Source organism: Lathyrus oleraceus, chromosome 6 (genome assembly GCF_024323335.1).
Source record: "Lathyrus oleraceus cultivar Zhongwan6 chromosome 6, CAAS_Psat_ZW6_1.0, whole genome shotgun sequence".
Classification (NCBI taxonomy): Eukaryota; Viridiplantae; Streptophyta; class Magnoliopsida; order Fabales; family Fabaceae; genus Lathyrus; species Lathyrus oleraceus.
In genome coordinates, this window is record NC_066584.1 from 464,869,936 (window position 1) to 464,881,250 (window position 11,315).

Consider the following 11,315-nt stretch of genomic DNA (forward strand, 5'->3'; position numbering starts at 1 on the left):
ATATAAAGCCGGAATGTCTGAAACTCTCCAAGAAACGTGGCTTTAAAGGTAAGAAGGAATTCAAGAATAAAAAGGTGTATGTTGTATGGGAAGATAATGAGATAAGTTCTTCATCCATATCGGAAAGCGACGAATGTGCAAATTTAGCATTAGTGGCTTCACACTATTCCGATTATGAAGAAGATGAGGTTAGTAACGGTTTTTTTTCTTTATGATAGTGATGCACAAGGTGCTATAAATGAAATTCTTAAAGAATGCAAAATTCTATATAAAATAATATCATCACAAAAGAAACTAATTTCATCTCTAAAAGAAAAAGTCGTGACAATGAAAAAAGATGTTGATGATGAAAAACAAAAGATGATTAGTGAAAAACAGAATTTTGTATGTAAAAATTATGAATCACTTTTTTTCCAAATTGTCCAATTAAAAGGGTTCTTGAAAGGTATGAGAATGGAAAAATTGGGTTGGAAGGTGTCCTTAGCCAACAAAGATATTCCAATGATAAAAGTGGACTTAGTTATTCAAAATCTTCCAAACCAAGTTCTAGTAAAACTATCTTTGTTAAAGCTAATGACCAACCATCCAAAGAGAAAGTGAACAAGCCAAAAGTTGTTCATCACTATCCTAAAAGGAAAAAAAATTCTAAAAAGAAATTTTATGTTCCTAGATATAGAAGCAATTTTGAACCTACTTGTTTTTTTTGTGGAATAGTTGGTCATACACCTAATGTTTGTTATGTTAGAAAGTTTAGTATAGAAAATGGCCATTATGTGTGGGTAAAGAAAGGTACTGATTGTGAAGGACCCAAAGCAAGTTGGGTACCTAACAAAACTTAACTTGTTTTGTAGGTATGCTTGAAAACCACATCAAATCTTTGGTATCTCGATAGTGGTTGTTCCAAGCATATGACGGGAGACATTAACAAATTTTCAAATCTAGCATTAAAGGTCAAGGGTTATGTCACTTATGGTGATAATAACAAAGGAAGAATTCTTGGTATAGGCAAAGTTGGAGCACCATCTTTCACATCCATTGAAGATGTTCTTTATGTTGAAGTACTAAAGCACAATCTTCTAAGTATTAGCCAACTTTGTGACAAAGGCTTCAAAATCAAGTTCACCAAGGATGAATGTTTGATTGAAGATGAAGTCACACATGAGGTAAAACTCAAAGATTTTCTTGGACATTCTTTTTAGTGCAGAAAAATGATGCATTCAAGGCATTCAAGAAATATGCAAAGCAAATTCAAAATGAGAAGTCACTAAAAATTATCTCCATAAGAAGTGATCATGGTGGAGAATTTCAAAATGCTCCTTTCGAAGAATTTTGTGAAGAACATGGAATCTTTCATAACTTCTCAACATCAAGGACTCCTCAACAAAATGGAATGGTGGAGAGAAAGAATAGGTCACTTGTGGAACTTTCGAGAACGATGCTTAGCGATTCAAATCTTCCAAAATATTTTTGGGTGGATGCGGTAAGCATGGCATGTTACGTAAGTAATCGAGTGATTATAAAACCTATCTTGAAAAAAAAATCCTTATGAACTCTTCAAAGGAAGGAAACCAAACATCACTTACTTTCATATATTTAGATGCAAATGATTTGTCCTCAATAATGACAAAGACAATCTTGGTAAGTTCGACGAGAAGTCTACCGAAGGTATATTTCTTGGATATTCTCTTACTAGTAAAGTTGATAGAATATATAATAAAATAAATTTAACAATTAAAGAATCTATGCATGTTACTTTTGATGAAACTAACCCCTCCGAGGAGGATATTATTTTGTGTGATGATGATGATATTGTAGAAGTTCCTCAAAAAGATACTTCAAGTGCAAACATTGATAATCAACTCAATCATCAAGATGAACAAGTTCAACAAAAGACAAATGACAATGATCTACCTAAGGAATGGAGAACTCATCGGGATCATCCAATTGATAAAGGCATTGGTGATATAAGTCAAGGCGTTGCAACAAGACTAAATCTCAAAGATGCATGCTTAAATATGGCGTTTGTTTCGTAAATTGAACCCTTCAAAGTTGATGAAGCCTTAGGTGACGACCAATGGGTGATTGTTATGCAAGAAGAGTTAAACCAATTCGAAAGGAATCAAGTTTGGGAACTTGTTCCTAGGCCAACCAGTAAACATATCATTGGTACTAGATGGGTGTTAAAGAACAAGCTTGATGAGAATGGTATAATTGTTTGAAACAAAGCAAGGTTGGTGGCCCAAGGATACAATCAAGAGGAAGGCTTTGATTTTGAAGAAACATTCGCTCTGGTTGCAAGGTTAGAAGTTATATGTTTATTACTTGCTTATGCATGTTCATTAAACTTTCAGTTATACCAAATGGATGTCAAGAGCGCATTCTTGAATGGCTACATCAATGAAGAAGTCTATGTCTAACAACCCCCGGGCTTTGAAGACTTCAAGAATCCTTCACATGTATTCAAGTTGAGGAAAGTTTTTTATGGCCTAAAGCAAGCACCAAGAGCATGGTATGATCGTCTTAGCAACTTTCTTTGTGAAAAGGGATTTGAAAAATGTAAAGTTGACAAGACCTGGTTTATTAAGAAAATTAAAGGTAACACTTTATTGGTTCAAGTATATGTCGACGATATCATTTTCGGTTCAACAAACAAAGAACTTTGTGAAGAATTTTCATCGTGATGCAAGGAGAATTTGAAATGTCCATGATGGGTAAGATGAACTATTTTCTCGGACTCCAAATTCAGCAACTAAAGGATGGCATCTTCATCAACCAATCCAAGTATTGCAAAGAATTATTGAAGAGATTCGACATGGATAATGCAAGGCTATGTCTACTCCAATGGGATCTGGAACTTATGTTGATCAAGATGAATTGGGTGTCTCAATTGATATCATAAAGCATCGAGGTATGATTGGTTCATTGTTATATTTGACGGCAAGTCGTCCTGACATAATGTTTAATGTTTGTCTTTGTGTATACTTTTAAGCAAATCTAAAGGAATCTCATCTCAGCGCAGTCAAAAGGATCATGAAGTACCTTAAAGGAACAACGGATGCCGGTCTATGGTATCCTAAAGGTAGTATTTGTAATTTAATTGGTTATTCTGACGGGGACTATACAGAAAGTAAAATTGATAGAAAAAGCACGAGTGGTACATGTCACGTTCTTGGAAATGCATTAGTATCTTAGGCTTGCAATAAACAAGCATATGTTGCCCTTAGTACAGCCGAAGCAAAGTACATAGCAGGCGATAGTTATTGTGCACAGATACTTTAGCTTAAGCAACAACTTCACGACTACGGACTCAACCTTGGATGCATCCCTCTACGTTGTGACAACACAAGTGCGATTAATATTACAAAAAATTCAGTCATGCACTCAAGAACCAAACATATTGATATTCGGCATCATTTTCTTCGTGATCACATGCTTCAAGGAGATGAGAAATTAACATAATTCTCACTTGATAATTTTTTGACTCAAACGATGAAAAATTAACATAATTCTCTAAAAAGAATTCAAGAAATTACTCAGAAAATTCAACGAGTATAAAGAAAAGGGAAGAAGTTGACGCTTCAACAATTTGTAAGACACAAAATTATGAGAGTGGAAAACGAAATACTTAACAAAAGGAGTTTTTAGTGTGTTTTGGAATGAAACAAAGAATTTTCTTATATAATGAAGTGAGAAAGAAAATATATTTGACCTAAGCAATGTGGGACTAAGAAATTTTTTCAACTAACACACAATATGAGATTTGACTTAAGAAACTTTTTCAAATTCATCTCGCTATATTTGAATATTGACATAATGTTCGAATACTTGTTAATAACAACCACCGGTAGTAAATGTGATCTGTCTAATAAGTAATAACATGCAAATTGTATTTGAAACCGTCAAGACAAATTGACCTCAGGGGTTTATAAGATTCCGGATTTACAACATGATCCAAATAAGTGAACAACATATAAATCTGAATCTGCAATTACATTTCAAATAGACACCAAAACTGAGTGCAAAGAGCAAATATGGATGACATGGATGACATGTATCGCGTCACTGAAATAGGTATTCAAATAACAAGTTACTAACCAGCTACTTCTATGTTTTTCAAAAACAGCTACTCTATTCCAAATAAAGAAGCCAAGCAGATAAGCAAGTGGCTGCAGCACCACTAACAAGCAATATAAAAAAAAAATGGAGCCGCTGAATACCTCGTGACTATTAGAGCACTCCATACACAGTTTATTCATCATTAATATTATTATTACTAAGAAGCTCATCCCCGGGACCTCGTTGTACAAGTCTGTAATACAATATTCCCATAGTTGCCATGCACGCCCTGCAAACGGATAATAACAGCTTCGTCAGTTAAAAACTAGCAGTATACAACATAACTGTAACTGAGTTTATATGCAGGGAGAGGAAAGAGCTCTACATGATTGCAATCAGTAGAAGAATTTTTCTCGGGTCCATCCTTGATGACTTAGGATGCCGTGCACGAACTTCTGGAGTTTCGGTTGCATTTGATCCTTCTTTCCTTACAGGTGGCGCAGTCACTGGAAGAGTAGGCAAAGCACTGGACCAGAAAGGAAGCAATGCTCGAAGAAACTTGTGGTGGAATGGACCTACAATTTCAAAGAGGAAAATTCAAATTAATAAATTGAACTAGACAAGTTCTGCACACAAGACCAGAGCAAACCAACACGAACAGCATATGACATGTCAAATATTCAAAATTCAAAATTCAATCAAAAATACTTTATCACCTCTTTTTGTATACTTTTTGCGTTTCGCATCTTCATCATCAGCATAGTATGAAATTTCAGAGTTTTGTCGGTCAACATGGACTGATCCCTTCCTTGTGGTAGCACCAGGCTAAATTATTTGCAACAAGAATAAAATTATATAAGATAAAATACCAAATGCATAACAGAGTTTACAATGAGAAAACGTTCAGGCCCACGTATTAAAATGGAAGATATATGCAAATACAGAATAAGTGCACTTAAAGATATCTTCTTACACCAACTGGACTTGAGCTTTTCATGAAATTTCCTCCTGAATTAGGACCGTCTATCTCCACAATATCTGAAACTGAAAGTTTAGAAAGTTTTAATCCGTCTACTGACTCTGAGTTTCCAACATTTTCCCTACCAATCAATGGATCGGACGAAAAAGCAGGTGGAGGACTACGTGATTCTGTCACTGACAAAGAAACTGGATGATTTCCAAAGATATTCTTTTCTATACCAGTCTGCACAAAAGCAGGTAAAAACTAATGAAAATTTCATTTATATATTGAGAAGAAGAATAAAAAATAAATAAATAATCTGGTTCATAGACAATTAAAACAAAAGAAGACAGATGCATATTATTGTAATAAAAGGTAACTCGTCCCCAAAAATAATCAATTTCCACTATAATAATAGATCAGTGGTATATCACAAATATTGATCACTCGCCATTTAATAAAAATTCGGGTGTGATGCCATGAATGAGTTTTCCAGATGGATATACTCATAAACACTTAGTATCATCTTTACCACAATAATCATTAAGTTGCTGAATTGAAATGAGTGTGAAAGAGGACTAGTGTTGAAGATACAAATATACCATGCATTTGCAAGTAACATAAACTCGTGTAACTGGTTCAGTAAGCCCCAACAATGGAGAATGTTGATATTCCATATAATACTATTTCCCTTTAAGACTGACAAAGACCAGAGACTAGGGTTTCTACAACTATAAACATTCTGCCAGTGAATTCATCAAAGTCCCAATTCATTTTTAATCTCTATTCCTTAATGGTGAGAATGGCATGTTTTTTTCTAAAACCCAAAATGACAATGTGAGACACCGATGTATGATAAGTTTTTTCTCGTTTTTTTATACCAGGAAATATACACTAGTATAATCTGATATAATAGTTAAAGAAAAAAGGAGACCGCTTAAATAGTACCAAACTCTTAAGTTACCTGCAAGATAGCTTCCTTCAACTTCGAATGAAGACGAGATCCCGAATCTTTCACGCTTTTGGGAGGCCATATCTGCACGAGTTATTTCACCAAAATGAGACATCAAAAAAGAATTGTTTTGATACCAATGCATGAAGAAATTTCTATAAGTCTTAGAATGTAGATTGGGTGAGGATTGCCATATATTGTCCGATGTGAAACTCTTAATACACCTCGCGCCCAATACTAATGTGCTTGATGCGTAGATATAAATGTGGGTAGTGTCTGATAGCGGAAACCTGATAGCAGGTGGTCCAACAAATTTTGAATGTGGCTCTTATACCATCTTAGAACGTGAATTAGGCCTAATTCAACTTTACAAAAGCAGTTTGTAAGGTGAGGATTGCCTCCACTTATAAACATGTTGAAGTCATATATTGTCCGATATGGAACTCTTAAAAAGAAGGTTAAAGCATAATTACAATATTAGTTTAACGGGTCATGTGTCTAATGTGTGTAACTACAATATTATGTTATGGTCCCTAATCTGATATCATGTTGACACACTTCTAGATGCGGTAGAATCTTTCCTTCGACCTATGGTGAAGACAAAAGCGGACTCATCCTTGTTAGAGTGTCTTCTTGAATTCACAAGTTTTTTTATAGTAATTATTGGTGACTTTTATTCTCAATGATGATTTTTATTCTCAATCATGCTGCCTATAAATAGGCTTACAATAGAAGAAGAGGCCTAATTAAACTAGGTTAATAATTAACTTATCCCGAAGGCCTTGTTAAGCTTTTGGACCTATGATAGTAGACCTTGAGAACCCTTTGGGATGAATGCCTCCCAAGCTAGATATAACTCTAGGCTCCAACAAACAAAATTACAATCAACACGCCCACTCCCGCCTAATGCCTTGTTAAGCTTTTGGGCCTATGCGCGGGACACTATTAGAATAGTAATATAATTTTAAAAGTCTCTATCGACACCTTAATAATCAAGAGTTTTAGTTAAAGGAATGAATAAAATGAAGAGAGAGGGGTTGGGAATACAGTGTTCTATTTTCTTTGCACTTTACAATTGTTCCATAACCTGGAACACCATGAACCATACTAACTTTCAGCTAAGAGTAATTTCTTTTCTTTCCCTTTGTACATATTGCTCAAAGAACCTAGAAGACCATGAATGAATGTTTTATGTTTGTTCTTTCCCTTTGTACACATTGCTTAAAGAACCTAGAAGACCATGAATGAATGTTTTAAGTTTGTTCTTTCCCTTTGTACACATTGCTCAAAGAACCTAGACCACTATGAATGACTGTTTTAAGTTTGAAGATAACTGAATTAAAACCACATAACGGCTATAAATTAAAAGTAAGTAAGCAAATACACTACTTTCAACCAAAAATCTATTTGCCAGAAAGAATCGTTTGAAAATGAATCTTACCGAAGTGGGGCATGAAGGACACACATACCCTGCTGGAGCGGTATGTGGAGGAAAACTCTTGATATGTGAGATCAAGCAATTTGTGTGGATAACATCTATACAAAAATTAAATTTATAACATGTAATCAGTGCAAATTTAAAAAAGTTCATTTCACATCAATACAAAGTCAATATCACGTACGCAAGCAACCGAGTCGAGTAGTTTGAGATTCACTCCCCTCTTCTAGAACGCCTTGGCATTGGCAGCATTTAGGCGGCCAATCATACTCTCCATCTATAACCCATTCCGAATACGTCCGTATCTATGAATAATATCAAATCAACAATCATAACTAATTCTGTCCCCCTCAATTTACATTCCCAAAACAAATGCCCGTATCAGTAAAATCTTCTAACACCGACAAAATGTAATACATTAAATGAATTTACCACGCAGATTTGGTGCTCCGGGAAACAGATACATTCTCCACAAACAGGAACTTTGTGCACGAAGCAATATAGCTTAGTAGCCTAAAAGAAAACACAAATCATCACTTCTCTAATTCAAGGAAACGGAAAACAACTAAAACCACTCCACAAAATAATGAACAACAAAAATCCATATGTTTCCACGGATCTTTAAAATTTGAAAAACAAAAACCGAATCATAGAAAATGCAAACGCAATCACCAATGATTGATCTGAATCGAGAAAACTAGATTACTAATTGCGAATTAGCGGATCTATATATCCAAGCATGATTATTGACCTAACGGAATTGAATGTTTTGAAAAGGGAAAGAAGAAGTTGCGAGAAAGGAACGATACCTTGCGACATTTGCAGACCACCATTGCATTTGAGGATTATGATCGAATTGAATCTGAAATGATAGGATAAAGGTATGGAAAATTTTGAGGTGAATTTGAAAGTGATGAAAGAATGGTAATCACGGAGACATAATTGCAGAGAGAGATAGATTTACTGAAATCGTTGAAAATAGGCTCAGCTCAGTGCCAAACCAAACCCCCCTCCTCTTCTACGTTTCTTACCGAGATCCGCTTGAGTGTTTTTTTTTTTAATTAATTAAGTTATTTTTTTCCAACCAAAAACATTATTAATTAATTAAGAAAAGGAATATTAAAAGTAAAACGACAAAAATAAAAATAAAAATTGGATGACTGGACTAAAAGTGAAATTAGAAAGAATCTCTCTTGAGAAATATTGATTAAAATAAAATATTGATGAAGGAAGAAGAAGGGGTAATGAAAATGATATTTTAGAATATCAAAACTATTTGTAGGAGTAATTCTTCATTACAAATATTTATGGGGTGTTATTGAATCGAATTGGTTTTTGGTTTAAAAAATTGTTGAAACCGATGATATCTCATTAATTTGGTTTGATTTGGTTTCTTGTATTTTTATTAAATATGGAACAAACAAAATTAATTGTTTGATTTGGTTTATTTTATAAAAAAAATTCAAATATTATATTTATCTGTGTGTTCTCTCGTATCAGATTTTTTTGTTGTATTTTATGTTATTGTTTTTTTAAATAATATATTTTATGTTCTATTTTTTAAATAATTTACAAAATGTTCTTAATTCATACGCATCATGAAATATGTTTATTATCCAATATGAAAGTTGGCACTTGACATAAGAAGATTAGGAAGAAATTTGAAAATTTAAAAATAAAATACAAAAATAAAAACAAAAGATTTCAATACAAATAAATTAACATATTTCACATCTCAAACATACATCAAAACTATTTTGTAACAAGATTAAAAAAAAATTATTAAAGAAAAAACAAATAAGTAAAACAAAAAAAATTAAAAATTTGGTGGGGACAGCCAAAGCAGCATCATTTACTAATTAAATCATATTCAACTAATTAAATACAATAATGTTATTCATTTTATTAAATCATACTATCATACTATATTATAATTGCAAAAACTTTCCACCAAAATGTTACCTACTAATTTCTTTATTAATTAATTAAATTAAAATGATATTATTTATCTTATTAAATTATATTCAATTAATTCAATAAAATAATATTATTTTTTTTAAATCATATCATCATATTTTTTTTATTTATAAAATTGGCAGTAGTACAATGAAAAATATAATAAAAAGAGAAGAAGGTACCAAAATGAGGGGCTATAAAGGCGGAACTTCAAATTTATTTGAACTTAACGTAGGCAATCCTGATCGATTTCTGATAAGATCCGATATAATATCCAGATGCACATTATTTAATTAAGTAAAATTTGATACATCTAATTTCATGATAGCCATAGTCAGCTTATTCGCACAATGATTTCCTTCACTAAGTGAGTAGCCAAAAAGTTAAAATATTCTATAATATTCGTGCAATTGTTCCATCTATTCCTGATCTGCCAAGACACAACAGATGATTTACTAAACGCTATCACAACTAATTTAGAATCTGACTCTAACCAAAGATTTGACCAACCATGAGCGTAAGCATGCTCAATCGCCAAAATCGCACCCATAAACTCGGCAAAAATAGTATTCATCATGCCTAAATTACACGTAAAGCTCCCAACATGATTTCCCAAATAATTCCTGAAAATCCCCCTACAATCCGCCTTAACCGGATCTTCACTGGAAGCTCCGTCCACATTAACCTTAATCGACTCACCAGATGGAGGACTCCAAAACACTTATGTACACATCTTAGGCTTTGGTTGATTGATGGAAATAAAGAACTTCTTAAGAACTTGAAAAATCACCCATATCCAAAGAAGAGGATCCATTGGAGGAATTACTGGCTAGCTGTGAATAAGCATATATAAAAGAGCATGTAGTTCTCTAAAGAATGTTTTTTATCTGAAATCTCTCTTAGTTCCGAGCATGCCAAATGCCATTAACTACACCAATAATTGAGGCACGATAAACCACCTTGCACTCAGTAAGAGCATCTGAAAAACATATGGGATAAAGATTCCTCACATTGAAAGCAAAGGTTACAAACCAAAAGGCCTATCATCCCACAATTCAGAAGCACGTCGTCCGTTGGCACCCTATGTTCCGTTAATCTCCCAAACATAATAGAATGTGAATGTGGGATGTTTGGATACCAGATGAAACTGCCCCAAACACTACCTGGACCACGCTTATTACAATGATTATACGCATCCTTAACACAAAGTTCTCCATTGTCTGCCCTCAACCAAACTAGTTAGTTCTCTTTCAAGCAATTGACTTATATGTTGGAAACCAGCTTAGGAAGCTCATGACACAAACTGATCAACGCAGTAGGCAAAACGAAAGAGTTACCTTGCAGAATTATACAAAGACTCGCCTTCAACATAGATTTCCTGTCTTTTGCAAAAACTTCCTACCAAAATGTTATCTACTAATTTACTTATTAATTAATTAAATTAAAATAATATTATTGATCCCCTTATATCATATTCAATTAATTAAATAAAATAATATTATCTATTTTATCAAAATCATATTTAATTAACTAAATTAAAATAAAAGTCCTTCTAATTAAGGCTTTGTTTGATAGAAATATCGGTTGATTGATATGTTAATCAATAGTTTGTAGCTTATGGTTGATGGCCGATGAATGATAGCTTATAGTTGATGGTTGATGGTTGAATGATGGTTTATTAATTGATGGTTAATGATCAATAAGTTAATTAAAGTGTTTAATAAATTAGCACTTCAACTTATAAATATAAAATAACATAATTATTTATATTTAATACATAATTATTTTATTTAAAATTAAAATAAATCATAAAACATAAAAGATAAAAGTGGGTTTTTATTAAAATAATATAGATAAAAGTGAAAGAAAATAAGGCATAAATTAAAACGTTATTTGCGTTTGTTATTCAACAAAAACGCATAACACATGCATGAATATAATGAATATAAACT

The 11,315-nt window shown here is 33.0% G+C and overlaps 1 protein-coding gene across 3 annotated transcripts; it reads right to left on the reverse strand.

Moving 5' to 3' along the window:
* Nucleotides 1-3,866: 3,866 nt before the first annotated feature.
* LOC127092342 (uncharacterized) lies at nucleotides 3,867-8,476 on the reverse strand. Of its 3 annotated transcripts, none has more exons than XM_051031195.1 (10): nucleotides 8,372-8,476; nucleotides 8,217-8,269; nucleotides 7,840-7,920; nucleotides 7,592-7,712; nucleotides 7,411-7,505; nucleotides 5,982-6,053; nucleotides 5,030-5,260; nucleotides 4,773-4,881; nucleotides 4,442-4,631; nucleotides 3,867-4,345 (listed from the first exon to the last, which is right to left on the reverse strand). In XM_051031195.1, exons 2-10 carry the CDS (start codon nucleotides 8,238-8,240, stop codon nucleotides 4,249-4,251), a joined length of 1,020 nt encoding a protein of 339 aa, XP_050887152.1. In that variant the 5' UTR covers nucleotides 8,241-8,269; nucleotides 8,372-8,476; the 3' UTR covers nucleotides 3,867-4,248. The 3 variants fall into 3 exon arrangements, with proteins under 3 accessions (XP_050887152.1, XP_050887151.1, XP_050887150.1); XM_051031194.1 differs by having other exon boundaries at nucleotides 3,867-4,062; nucleotides 4,218-4,345; nucleotides 8,217-8,465; XM_051031193.1 differs by having other exon boundaries at nucleotides 8,217-8,465.
* Between the last annotated feature and the right edge of the window lie 2,839 nt (nucleotides 8,477-11,315).